The 13,993-nt window shown below is 43.0% G+C and overlaps 1 protein-coding gene across 1 annotated transcript in view; it reads right to left on the bottom strand.

The window, feature by feature from the left end:
• ERGIC1 (endoplasmic reticulum-golgi intermediate compartment 1) overlaps positions 1–13,993 on the bottom strand; it is a 42,432-nt gene that overhangs the window by 16,300 nt on the left and 12,139 nt on the right. Inside the window, exons 4-6 of the mRNA XM_026858538.1 lie at positions 12,998–13,070; positions 3,152–3,246; positions 2,403–2,527 (exon numbers count right to left, since the gene is read on the bottom strand). Of these exons, the coding sequence (XP_026714339.1) occupies positions 2,403–2,527; positions 3,152–3,246; positions 12,998–13,070 (293 nt within the window). The remainder of the gene's footprint in view (positions 1–2,402; positions 2,528–3,151; positions 3,247–12,997; positions 13,071–13,993) is intronic.

Raw genomic sequence — 13,993 nt, forward strand, 5'->3', positions numbered from 1 at the left:
AACAGAAATGCCTGGATCCATCCAGCCTGACTGGCTGTATCTACTTAGCAGTGGACAACTTCTAGCACGTCAGGGAAACGCTCCAAGATACCTTTCTGCACTTGACCAACACCACCACACTGCACAGAGCAGAGACTGGTAACATCCCGCAGCCCCAGAGTCTGGCACTCTCACATTGCTACTGCTGCTGACTAGGAGGTGATGAGTGGATCACTCCCAACTTTAGGGATTCCTAACACTTAAGGCTATGTCTTTCATCCCTATTAAAATAAGATCCATGTCTCTTGACAGGCAACAAACTGTTGCTTAACATTTTACTCCCACATCTCGCATTTGTAAATGGGCCCACTGCTGCAGAGCAATCCAAGAAAGCTGTGGATATATTCTTATTGTAGTACTGGTCATGAGCAACCTCACATTTGAGAAGATTGTGTGTAATAGTGAGTTTTATATAAAAAGAGAAAAAAAAACACCAAAACCCATGGGGCTCTCCTTACAAACTGACCTAGATCTTTGGCTTCTAGCCCTGGCAAGAGCCCTCCCGAGTACAGGATTTTCTGTTTCTAAACAGAGGAAAATACAAAAGTTCTGAAAAATACAGATGTCACCTAAGGACTCAGTTCCAAGACAGAAAATGAGCACTGGTGTCATTCTGATGGGATCACTCTAGCATGCACACACTTTTTAGGTTGCTAGCTCTACTCTATGAAGTCTTTCAGCAGATTCAGCTCAATCGCTGTTACAGAGGGTGCAAGTATTTTTTCCTATCGAGAAAAGGTTGGAAAATTAAGCAACACTGAGGAGCAATCTCACATGGCCTAAGACAAGAGTGGGAGGATGGTTATACAACTGGTGCCCATTGTGCTCTCTGCAGCAACACCTCACCAGCAGGGCCATGGGAGGCCACATGCCGGTTCCATGTGCTTTCAGGAAAGCTAATTTAAATTACTTGAGGAACAGCAGTGCACTCCTGGGAACACTTTCAGGTGTGGACACAAGCTGTGTCATGCACCAGCTCAGTAAACAGGGTGGCAGACTGCAGTAAGTAGTACACACAATCATCTCACTGATACCTTGTCCTCCCCCTTCAGGTTTGAGAATAACACGCAAGTGCAACCTTTAGTCAAGTTTCAAAGCCTGGCCACATCCCATTCCAGATACCAGCTCATACAGAAGGCCGTACAATTTCTGCCAAGGGACTGAAGACTTCCAGCTCATACATGAGAGGTTCAGGTTTTCAGAGCTGTAAGTCCTGGGTCTACCTCTGACACCAGTCCCCACCATTACATGAGACAATACAATTAGTGGCCTTTCATAGATTAAGCTGAAAAGGGAGATCCTCACTGCCACATGCAGCAACCCCCTTCTGAGTTGCTTTGGTGAGCAGAACACACTACATCTGGCAGACAAAACCCCAAGTATTTCAGCTCTGTGCTTTGGGAATCAACAGAACAAGAACTACCTTTCAAGAAACCCTTTCTCTGTTTTGTGGACTATCAGCTGCCAATAATCTTGGTGGCTTAGAGGCAAGGAAAGAAACATCCTCTTTTTAAGTCCCTAATCCTTTCCATGCCATAGAATCAGTAAGAGGTTCTGTCTGTTATTTTTAGATGCGATTTAACATGACCTGGGAGGAAAAGAAGGAAGTAGGATTTTGTAGCCTGTGGTACATGAGGAGGCGTGAATAAAGGGTGTGCCCTTCTTAGGACATCAGTGGGCCCCACCACTGCCTCCCCCACCCCAGCTAGTCATCTACAGCATTACATAGCAAGATTATTCAATTCTGAACACACCCATCCCAGAGAGGAGCCTCCTCCAGGCCTGGATTTTCATTCTTTGAGACAGAAGCGGAGCATCCCAACAAAGCATGCGCAGAGGCCGCGTGCATGTATTCCAAACATCTCAGCACGGAGCCACTTCTGTTATGCTGGCAGCCTCTAGTAGGGAACATTCCTGTCATTCTGCGGCTCTCGGAACAAAAGAGCACTTGGATAGAGACATTGCCAAAGACCTCTGCACAGTGAGTCACATTTTGGAGGTGCAAAAGTCATGACAAGTAAACATAGAAGCCATTCAGCATTTGCAGGGAGTTCATACATCCCCTGAACATTAGGCTGCTGCACTGAAAGAGACAGCACTGGCCACAACAGAGCCACTCTCTGCTGTTAAGCAATGCTATCTCAATTACCTGTTTTGGAGAATGAAGAAAAAGCCTGATCTAACACATTCTCTGTGGGTCTAACTACACAGCCACCTCTGCCCACCATGTTCTGCAGCACTGAGAGACTTAACCTTGCTACAGAAGAGACACTGATACACAGATTTTCATGAGCATTCTACAAATGGATCTTGCTAGCATTTCCCCAGCCAGCACACACTCACCCACTGTCATTCCTACTCACCTTGTTGATGCTGAAATGGCCCTCAAATCTGCAGCCATCCCCATTATTGAGAGGTATCTTCATCGAGTTGTCAATATGACCCACTTCATGCCTTCCCATTTCATCTTGGATGTCTAGTCCAACTACTGCATGGGTGGGAGGGGAGGAAACAAAAATCAAAACAAAATAAGTATCAGGATGGCTGCATTGGAAAAGCATGCACTGCTTTTACTGGGAAAATAATCCACATCTTTTTTCCTGACATTTGACTAAACTGTACTAGTAACATAATTTGTCAAATATTAATTGTTATAGCAGCTCTTCAGAAAGAACCTCATAACCAAATTTTTCAGACTGCCTATCTGACAGATGACTGCAATTTCAGTTACAAAAATAGAAAAAATTCAGGTGGACAAGCCAGGTTATTTGTGAAAAGCCAACAACTAGCTGGTCTGTTCAGAGTTATGAATGAAACTTGGGAAGCTTCTTGTTCCCAGAGACAAAAAGATCACTATGAAAAAAGAAAATGAGATTTAGAAAGAGGCCAGCAAGGGAGGTCAGTCACTAACACAGGCTGCAGAGAGAGCACAGGGTCCAAGAAAACAGGTGTCCTGGCCTGGAACAGAAAGTGATGGGGTACTGGCAAAGGCTACAGCTACTTGATCTCCATTAACCCTGTTACAGAAGAAGGGCCACTGTACCACTTTGGGCCCATTTCAAGTGTTACTTAAAATACAAAGGAAAATTGGTAAGTGAAAGGGAGTACTCACATTCACAATGCAGGTTTGGCAAACTGATGTTCAGATTCACTTCTATTTTACCTCCACTGTCTTTGTCTGGGTCATCCACATAGAGTTCATTAACTCTGGAGGACAGAAGACACAGGTGGGTTCAGGCATGCAAATACTTACACAGAAAAAATAAGACAACTTACACGGGAAGGGAAAAAAGGAAACTTTGAAGCTGGGGGTTTGACTGTGTGACAGCTGCAACAGAGTTACAAGACAGAGAGCAGGAAAAGCCCTCCACAGCTGCATGGAGCAAATCACAATTTAATTTTACTTCTTGCCTGGCAAGTGCAGGAGGCTTTAAACAAGTCCCTTGCATCAGCAGAAAACAAAACTCCTGCTCTGATTTATGCTTCCTGCCCCCTTCCCTTACCTGAGTCTCCACAGGGGATACAAAATAAGAATCTAATGTTGAAGAAGTGGCAGGCTAGTGTGCTAGCACTCCACATACCTAGGCTGTTACACCGTTTAGGAAAGAGGAAAGCATGTGCTTTTTGATTTGTTTCGTAGTTTTAGAGAAAGGCCACTCTCAACTATCCTACAGGAAAGCTTATTTGTGTAACTAATTGCCACTTGTTATTGCCACCCAGTTGACACAGCAGAGGCAAAAGAAGGCAGCATGGCATACTTGTATCTCCCTCCTTAGTATCTCATTTCAATCTATGAATGTAACCAAAATCAACAACTAAAATCGAAGAGGATTTGAGCCAGGAACAGATGGGAAGAAACATCCTGGACAGCAGGATCTAACACACTATGCAACAGTCTCCCAAAATGTTGTTTTGTAGCACCCACAGCGCTGGCATACATTTCACGAAGAGAAAATACAGATATAGAGTTAAAGGAATACAAGAGTATAAATATTTATTGTTGGCACATGTAAAATATAAAGAAAAAAAACCCCAGTGCAAGCACAGCTGAATTAGATGAATGGTCCTAGAGAAACCACTCCTGGGAAACCCACCACACTGAACTGAGAAGATGGAGAGATTACGTAGCAGCTCTTTCTCCCTCAAAGTCTGACACTGTTCAGCATCATCAAATAAAAAGATTTGACAATTTATCTTCTAGTTGGACAGATTTAAAGCTGTAAGACATTATGTTCAATCTACATAAACTAAATTCCCTAGTAAGTGCTCTGTATTATTTTTATTTAATGCTCAAAGTGTATGAAACCCTTTGACAAGCCCTTACTGAAGAGTCTATATGCTAATAGACAAACCAGACTAAAGGCAGTTACAAGACAGATTCAAAGCGATTTTGCTCTGGTGATACATCTCTGGACCATAATGAACTGTTTGCCCTGTGGATTCAGAAGAAACAAGCCTTCACACTGAGAAACATACAGCTGCCAATTTTTTTGGAGGTAATTACTCACAGGTCAGTGGGGTTTACAGACACTCATTTAAAACCAGCACAGCATTTGTCTTCAGCTTCACAGCCCTACCTTTCTCTGTTTTTAATTGGCTTGACAAGTTGCTTGCAATCATTACTCAACGTATTTTTCAAGTGATTAATAAAAATGACACAGAGGGAGGGGAAAGATTGCTCATCAGTGACCTAGTTAGAAGCTTCTTGGCTGAGCCCTCTCCTCCCAGGTGGAATGCATTAAATCTACGTGTTTATTACTGGCAGATTGGGTAGTGATCGGGATTAAGTCATATGTCCAAATATGGTTGTGAGGAGCAGCTCCAGCCAGGGCAGGCATTAATCCCCCAAAGCAATGCACCTTTCTGCGCTTCCGAGTCCTTCCATCAAGATCCCAGTTGCCAGCCAACTTGTTTCGTAACAGCACCTGGCTTCTTCCCAGCTCTCTGCTGTCTGAGATGTGGGCCATGCCCAGCCAGTGCTGCAGGCAACTTGATGTTACTGGCAAGAAGGAGCATTCACACCAGGACTGGCAGAGAAGCACATCAGGTTCAGCAGCGCAGTTGAACATCCCAGCTCTTTAGAGGAAAATTCTGGGAAGGTCAGTATTTGTATTTGCTGATTTCCAGTTCTGAACCTGTCAGAAAACATGTGGTCAGCCGTGGTCCATAAGCAAAGGTGCATAAGGCTTTCAGTGATAAGTGAGTGAGAAGTAGTTGCTGGTAGAAGTCAAAAGGATGAACTGTGCCCAGGGAGCCTACGGAAGCTCTTACATAGGAAGGCAAGAGGTGAGGTCACTCAGTTGCAGACTGGATCACTGAGGCAAAGGGAAGTAGGCCAGTTTGTCCACGTCATACAGCCCATTAGTCTCAGATAAAGGAAACTGGTTTTCTGTCCTGCACTCCAGTCCTGGAATAATGGTTCCCAACTCGTCCTTTGGGCAAGACTCACAGCCATTTCCTCCTCCTCCTCTCTACCTAGTAGTCCCCTGCCCCTCTCCTACTTACATTCCCAATTTCATAACCCTATCTATCACTCCTTAGACATCTGACAGCTTGTGACTGTCCTTCCTTCCCCTACACTGGGCCTGCAGTGCTGCCTTTCATGCAGCACCCCACCTGCTGAACCCTGCTTCTCCCTCCCAGCACCAGCCACTGTCTCCTCCTGGCAGCAGCAGCTCTTGCAGAGGGCCCAAGCTAACAAACCCAGCAAGGTTTCTTATCAGGGGCTCCAAAAGGCACACTTTGTGCTAACCTGCTCTGTCAATGAGGTTACCTCTCACTATAGGGAACCAAAAGCACAATGATAACACAACACAGGCTACACTTGCTGGGACAAGCCTCAGAAGAAACATCATAATTTTCAACAAACTGGAAATTTCACTCCCAAAATACATTCTGGAAACCTTACAGATAAATCAAACTTCCATGGTCAAGGCTACTCCTTCCAGGATCTCCCTGTGAACCACTGCCACCTAAGTCTGGACGGAGCCAGCAGAGAACTGCCTCATGCCTCCATTGCTATCCTCTTCCCCAGGGCCAAGAAGACAAATTGCACACAGCCTTCCTATTATTTAATTGTACAATCCCGGGATGTTGGGAAAAGCACTATTTACCACCTCCAGCAACTGTCCCTGAAGGGATAACGTCTCCAGTGGAAGAAATGAAGTTGGCTCTAATTTACAGCTGTCCCTCTCGGTATGTGAAGTGTCCCAGGAGTAACAGCGCTTAACAGTGAATCTAGGATTGTCACAAGGGAAATAAAACCCGAGGTCAGGCAGAAGGACACTGTAAACGCAGCTGCTTCTATGGCCGTTTAGAGAGGCAGCGTATAAAGTCATATTGTGACTCCAAAGACGAAACATACCTCCTCCGAAGACTCTAAGCATGCAGAAGTTGGTATTTTACCAGTTGCTGTTAAAGACTATTTGAATAAAAGTGGCACAATAAAGCAGGGGTGAGGTACAGAGCAATGAAAGTACAGCGAGGGCAGTAGGACAGGTGAGAGGTGGACCTCTCCCCCTGCGGGGCCTCCCACCACTGATTCAAGGAAAGGGAGGAAAGTTTCTCCATGCAGCAAGAGCTGTGATCCACACAGAAAGAATCTGCTTCACTTCTAGAAAGAGCCACTTTGAAATACTTCACATTCCTGAGCAGTGCTGCTGGTCTTCTCAGTGGCTTATCACGTTTGCTTACAAACTCGCAGCATTACACAAAAAAAGTCGGAGGGACTCTTTGGCTAAGACTGCAGATCATGCAAATGGCACGCGAGAGAGAATGGAAGGGGAAACGGCATCTTTGAGATTTTATCCAAAGAAAGCCAGATCCATTCCCCATGCTTTAGGACTCAGATTTATAACACAACAGCTTCGTTTCCCCAGAAACAAAACTTCACCAGTAACTTATTTCAACCCAGCAGCCCTGGCCACTAACATTAGACACTTCAGCACTTCAACAGCTGAAGAGCCTGTTGCTCTTTGAATACAAGAAGAGACACACTGCATCAACCTTCCAGAGCTTCACATGCTGCCTAGGTGCTCTCTGAATACATCTTCCTTGTCCTCTGTTCTCCTTGTCTCTGCCTCAGGTTTTAGCCTTTTTTCTCCAACTTTCACAGCAAATAACCAAGCACCCTCCTCCCCAGTCATCAGCCATACAAAAATACAAGCACTTAACTCCAGCAAGCTGCATTTTACCTTGTCCTCCAACTCCCAGGAGGCACTCCCTGGTCTCCGGGACCCTAAGCCTAAGAGGGAAAATAATTATTCTTTCTTGAGAGAGCCCAAAGCTTCTCAAAAGACTCTCAGGTGAGCTCTCTTGGCTCCACTTGCTATTTCAGCTCTAATCAATCACCTTTCAGAAACACAACCATCCGAAGCTGAGATTCCCACACTACCATCTTTTCAGTTGTGCCAGAACAGAGGACATTCAACATAGGACAAACAACCCATCTTCTTCTCAATTTGTGCGAAGAAACAACAAGCAGGTCAGTAAATTCTCTACTGTGAAATAAACTGCATGTATGTCTATTGCTCCACCATTTGTAATCTTCATTATATGCCCTGAATCTCAATCAGTTCTTCATTGAGAAGGTCTTTGTCCCAGATTACGTCCTGGCTCAGCTGTGAAGCGCAGAAAACACACTGTCCTACAAAAGAAGGAATTACAGTTCTCCAGGAGGCAGGAAGAAGAAGGGTTTGAAAGACGTCAATGTAGATTTGAGTCAGAAATTGCAAATGACATCATGACACGACCTTCCGCTTCCTGCTAACCCACATACGTACCTTAGGACAAACGGCATAACAACACTTCACCAATATATAACATCTTTTATTAGGTAATCTCCAAGTTACTACACAAACATTAATTAAGCTTCTTAGCACCCCGAGAGGTAGGCAGCTAAGTATTACATCCTTCAGCAGAAAAGTGTCTGTCTCAAGGTCAGTCCATGGCAAGATCAGGATTACAACTGTCATTCCCCTTTGACTACTAGGCTGTATTCCCTATGCTGATCTAGTTTGCTCCAGCATTTTATCTGCCTCAACTGGATGAGCTGGTGGAGTTGGGAGTTGCATCTCCAGTGTAGTGTCAGAACGAATGAGCTGTAGCATTGTAATCCTGGTGCAGATGGCTTATGCTCTGAGGTTATGGTTTCCAGCAGAAGGAACTCTTGTTGCACCAGGATCACACTCCGCTGCTTACAGCGGGTGCAGTTTAACCATGCAGATTGTTATGAGAAATTTTCATGGGCTGAGAGCCACAAGACACATTCCACATACCTTCAAGAGCTAAGGGACACAAAAACCACTGAAGGCAGGTATGACAGCAATTCTGCTTCACTGCAGGATCTGTCTTGGGCATGCAAACGAATCCAGTGTGAACAAGCAATGTTGGTCTCAGAAGTTCCTGGCTTTTTGCTGCCTCCCACATTTGGGGCACCTGACAGCCTGCATGAACAGTCAAGCTGTGCTGCATGTGATGTGGCCCTGGCATAGGAGCTGGGCTGTGTGATGTGATACAGACTGCCCAATGTATTTTTCCTAAAGATTAAAGCAAGCAGGTGTCTCCCGTGAATGATCTCGTCACCTTAAATGAACACACGATTTAGACATTGCTCATTACTTATGCTTTTATGCAAAGGTAGTATTTTTATTATAGATATTCTGCTTAAGTAATTAATTGCCTTGCAGGGGAGCACAGCCTTCCAAGTGACAAACTTGTCACTTCAGACTGTTCTTTGCCTGTTACTACATTTAAAAAAAAAAAAAAAGAAAGAAAGAAAAAGAAAACACTGCCAGGAACAGTTTGTTGCTTTCTACAGTGTTCTGTGGCAGATGAATTATTGTTGTGCAGCTACATTCATATCACAAGTATCATATTCATACCCTCCTACCCCTTCCCTTGGCTGCCAATGCAAGGCAGACTAGATTAGTTAATTACATCTTTCCTCCTTAATGATGGAATACTTGGAAAACTCTTATTGATCCTACAGAACATAATTCATGACCTAATTACAGTGATAAAACTGCAAGATTATCATCTTGCCAGCTATTAACTTCTAGCACTGATCTGAGTTAATTAGAAAAGAGATAGGTGATTTCTACGTTCTTGATTTGCAACATAACAGCACAATGAACGAGGAAGGCTGCTAAAGGTATGTCAAACAATTTCTAGCCCTCAATCTACTCTTAACTCTCAACCTACTATTGATCTTGCCCAGGAAATACCAGACACATTTAACACTTTAGATTCATTTCTTCAGCCATTTGAGTCATTTGCTCAGTGGGACAATCATGTTTGATATTGTCAATTTTGCAGAGATTCAAATGTGGAGCATGGACCTCCTTTTCTTTATCTGTCTTTTATAGAATTGAGGAGATTACTCTAGGTTCTTGTTTTGGACTATGGCTTCAGTCACCCTCAGTCTGGACAGAAAAAAGAAAATTAAAAAAGAAAACACAAAGGTCCTTGATTTCCAGAGTTAAACTCACCCTCCCCTTAACAGCAATGATGGCTTGTCGCTGAGCAAAGAAAGAAAAACCTCTTCCCTCACCAGCCTTTCACTGTGTTTTTCCTGAAAAGGATGTAGCCCCACCTAAGAAGCAAGCTTTGATTTCCTTCATGGCTGCTCAGATGAGTGCCTGTTAGGGTCATGCAATAAATCTAGAAGATGAGAAACTAGGAGTTTTCTGCCCTACTCAGGGCTCATGTACACAGGAAGCTAGTCAGCAACAAAATAGGATGTGCATTTATAGTGCGTTACCTACGCCACATGAACTTCCTGCATGTCGGCTGTAATGCACAGAGAGTCTTAGTTTGGCTTCTTAACTGAAGTAAGCTCCCGTGCACAGACGCAATCTTCATGCTCATTAGAAAAGCCCACACGAGTTATGACATAGCTACTGTGATGCACACTGTCTTCCCCACATAAGTAATCTGTTTGGTTTTAGTGTTATGACTGTTATCCTCAAGATGAGGGTGTAATTTCTTGGCTTTCTGCCACCCAGACAAGTCTTTAGCAGTTGAGACTATAAATGCAAAGACAATGGGCTGGTCAAGGCAAAACAGCTTTGAAGTTGGGCAAGAGTGACCAAACAGAGATTTCTAGTAATACTAGGAATTTAAGTTGCTATAGTCATCTGAATGTAGAAGAAAGCCCAGCAGTGGGTAGAAGCTAGCAAGTATTAGGGGTTAGCGTGGTGAGGAGCAGAGCTTATTTTCTCCTGTTGCAGCATGAGTTCAACAAACCACATCAACCTCTCCCTTTAGATGCAGATACCAAAGAAACCTCCTGTTGGCGAGAGTTAATCTTGTGGGTACCCCTGCTGTTGAGGTTGCTGCTGACTTGCCCTGAAGCAGGCTATCAATGCACACACACAATTACTCGGTGTAATAGGGCTATGAGGTAAGCATGAGTCCACATCAGTGAACCTGGTACGTCTCCGATGTAAGGCACCAGGCCAAGTGCTCTCGATTTCACCTTGCCATCAAAAATGTGCAGCTATCCCCATGCAATCCAGCTCTGTCAAGCACATGACTGCTTTAAGGGAAATATGACACAAGAGGAGAAAGGCTGATGCAGACTCATAATACAGCTGGCACTGTCAAAGCAGGAAAGCTCACCCCATGTAAGTGCACACTCCAGTTAATCAATCAGATCCTGGCTGACACTTGGAAACTCCAAGCTGGGAAAGATATCTGTTGTAGGAGACTCTTAATACAAAAGAAACTCAAAGCTTGCAATAAAAGTTGATGGGAGTTGAACGGTTTGCACATAAGGACTCTTCCATACCTTCAAAAGTATTTGATTCGTGGGCAAACAAGGCTCAAAATATCTTTGTGAGATAGTATCTCCCCTGTTATTTGCTACCACCCAGTTTAAATGGTGGCACAGAGTCCTCGCACTGTTTGTTCCAGACCACATAGAGCTCCACACTTCTGCAACCCTACTCCAAATGATGAGAATATACTGCCTTGCAACACACTGCCAGTAATACACACTTAAATGGGAAGCACAAGAGGTCTGCAACGTTTTTTAACATCTTTAAGGTACTGGGTTTCCCAGAAGAGAAAGCAATGAGTAAGAAATGGAAAAAGAAGTGTTTACTTCTACTTTAGAAGTTGCTGAACTGGGAAGCACTTTGTTATGTGACTTTCTGAAGTATTTCCGCTGTTGTAGGGGGAGTCTATTCACAAATGTTGTGGGTGATCTGTTCCCAGCACAAGAGATTTTAGTGACCTATAACTCATCAGAAGGAGATTTTCATATTCTGTGAGCTATTGTGTTGGATGGTCCATGACGAATCAGTTTCCTGCATTCATTTGTCTCAGTCTCTTCCATGACATCCTCTCTAAAATTTTACTGCTTTATTGGTTACAAACACCTCCTCCCCACATAGCTCCTGCTGGGAAAGGCAGTTTACCATCTCCCTGATTCAGAAACTTAGCTGAGCATGCAGGAACTTAGAGCACCTCTAATACATTTGTTGAAAATGCATCATCTTTTTAAGAAAAAAATATGAAGAGGCCTCAGAGAACTGTACAATTTTGCTGTTCAAAAAGAAATCTCTAGTCAGGAAACTACCACTACATAAAGGCATGTGCACACAAATAACTGGATCAAAAATAGGTAAATATTACTAGCTCCTCCGGTAAAGCATTCACTAAAAAAAAAGAAAAGCAGATGAGAGAATGAGACCTAAGAGGGGAGCAAGAAAAAGCACTATTTTACTTGAAGCAATTGTCTAGCTTGTCTTGATTTTTTAGAACAAGAAAACCAAGAGAACTCAGGTCCTGAGAGAAGTGGATTGATAAGGTGAGCCTAGTATTTTACAAGCAAATGCACAGAACTGAATTCAAAGAAACAGCGAGTATGAAACCTAAGATACCATCTCTAAAGTAAACCTGCAATGCGCATAAAAAATTAGCTAGAGCTAGATTACACTACTGTCTTACAAGTAAACATTATTCAAGGTTAAAATTATGCTTGAAATTATATTCTTGACCCAAGTCAGAGCTGAACAAAAACAATGAAAAACCCACATGGTTATCAGAAGCCATGTAAAGCATGGTCAATCTAAATACAGCACACGAGCCCAACACGTTTCAGAGCTTTTTTGCTCAGCAATGACATCTGTTGCTATCTGGACCATCACATAAGTCTGACAGAAGTTCCACCCTTCCTAACTATCCAGGAACTGTGCATCACAGTCTAGTGAGCTCACTGCCACATCAGCAGGATGATGGAGAATGTTTCCTAGAACCCAAAACAAACCTGTGTTAACAGTTACAAAGAAAAGTTTACTTCAAGCCAGGAGACCCATGAGAACAGGAAAAAAAACCCCAACTGATTAACTAAAATACTTGGTCTATGAGCAATCTTTTAAAGCAGATATTATTTCTATTTTCCTCAAAGTAAGGTTCCAAAAAAGTTACCTGGGACAAGTTGTCTTCAAGCACAAAACCTGTCAACTAAGTTTCCAAGTAAGGCTCAACAGGCAAAAGGAAACAAGATAAAACTGATGGATGAGTAAAGCTATTGCATGTATCAGAGGTTCAGCTCTGACATTAAAAAGAGGTATTATTAACATTAAACATTAATTATTTCAGAGAACTGAAAAGGGTCAGAAGCTTTCCATGTGATCTGTGATCACATGAAAAATATCCACTGTACTCAACAGAGAAATCCAGTATGCAGCTAATAAATGACTGAGCAGGTCTGGGTACAGCTTTCTCTATCAGAAGTATTTTAGAACCAAGTTTGCCCAGCATACTTCAGTAAATTAGAAAGCTGAATGAATTACTGAAGTTTGGACTCAACCAAAAGGAATTCAAAAACCATTAGAACAACTAACCAACCTAGTGAAACTACACACACATTTTCCCAAGATAATAGAGTAAAGTTGTAAAGAATTGTATATGCACATACATTCAAACAAAGGAAAACATGATTTTTACTTACATTTCAGTAGCTATGAATCCGGTCAGCTCAGACAGGAAGAGAAACAGTATGAAGAGACAGCAGCAGACAGAGACTGGAAAAGATGCAAGGAGAGGAAAAGGTTAGTTTTGTATCTCTAACAAATGCAAAAACTGCCTTCACACAGGCATATTATTCCCCCCATGGATATGCCACCCAGATGCACTTGAGAACTAACACTTTTTAGAGACAATAACCCAGACGAGGCCAAGACAGCAGTGACTTCAATGGCGTGCCAATAGCCAACATCCTGCAGGGTATCTTAATTCTTGGGTCACCTTTTCCATCATGATTTCCATCTCCTCATGTGTCCTGCATTCTCCATCTCCAGCACACAATGTTGGTTTGCCAGCTCTCTCTCCTTCTTGACAAAGCTTCTTGACAATATGACTTCTTTGGAGTCCTTGCTCCAAACGTAATTTTATTTACTACTAAAACCTCCAAAAGGAAAAAGGATCATCATCTGCTTTCTTCAAAAGCATATAGTCAGCTACACAGTGTTTTGTGGATTAGGAGATATTCTGGTTCTTTGTCAAGTTCTAAGGCCATGTGTAAGTCATCTCACAGACTGCAATACCCAATAGAGCTGGTACAGCAGACCATGGTGATAATGGACTAGTCTGGACAATGCCTGATACTTCTCTAATTTCTCCATTTGCTGATATATTGACTCTTCAGAGAGGGAGAATTCCCAGTGAAGGAATTGCAGAGTACCTGGACAAAGTCCTATGTCTTTTCTAAGAATGCCAACCTAGAGCTAAAAGGAGAAAACCCAAAGCAACTAGCATATTATTGGTTATTCTTCAGGAAACTATTCAAAACACTGTACATTCAAGCAGCAGTGACAGTCACCGACCCACACAGGAGGGGCTAGAGGGAAGGACAGCTGTAAATCATATTGAGCAGAAATAATTGGAGCAGACAAAGATGTGCCAACTCAAGGAAACAGGGCTGCAATATGTATTTGTATCAAATAAA

Source organism: Athene cunicularia (assembly GCF_003259725.1).
Source record: "Athene cunicularia isolate RWA chromosome 13 unlocalized genomic scaffold, athCun1 chr13_part1, whole genome shotgun sequence".
NCBI lineage: Eukaryota > Metazoa > Chordata > Aves > Strigiformes > Strigidae > Athene > Athene cunicularia.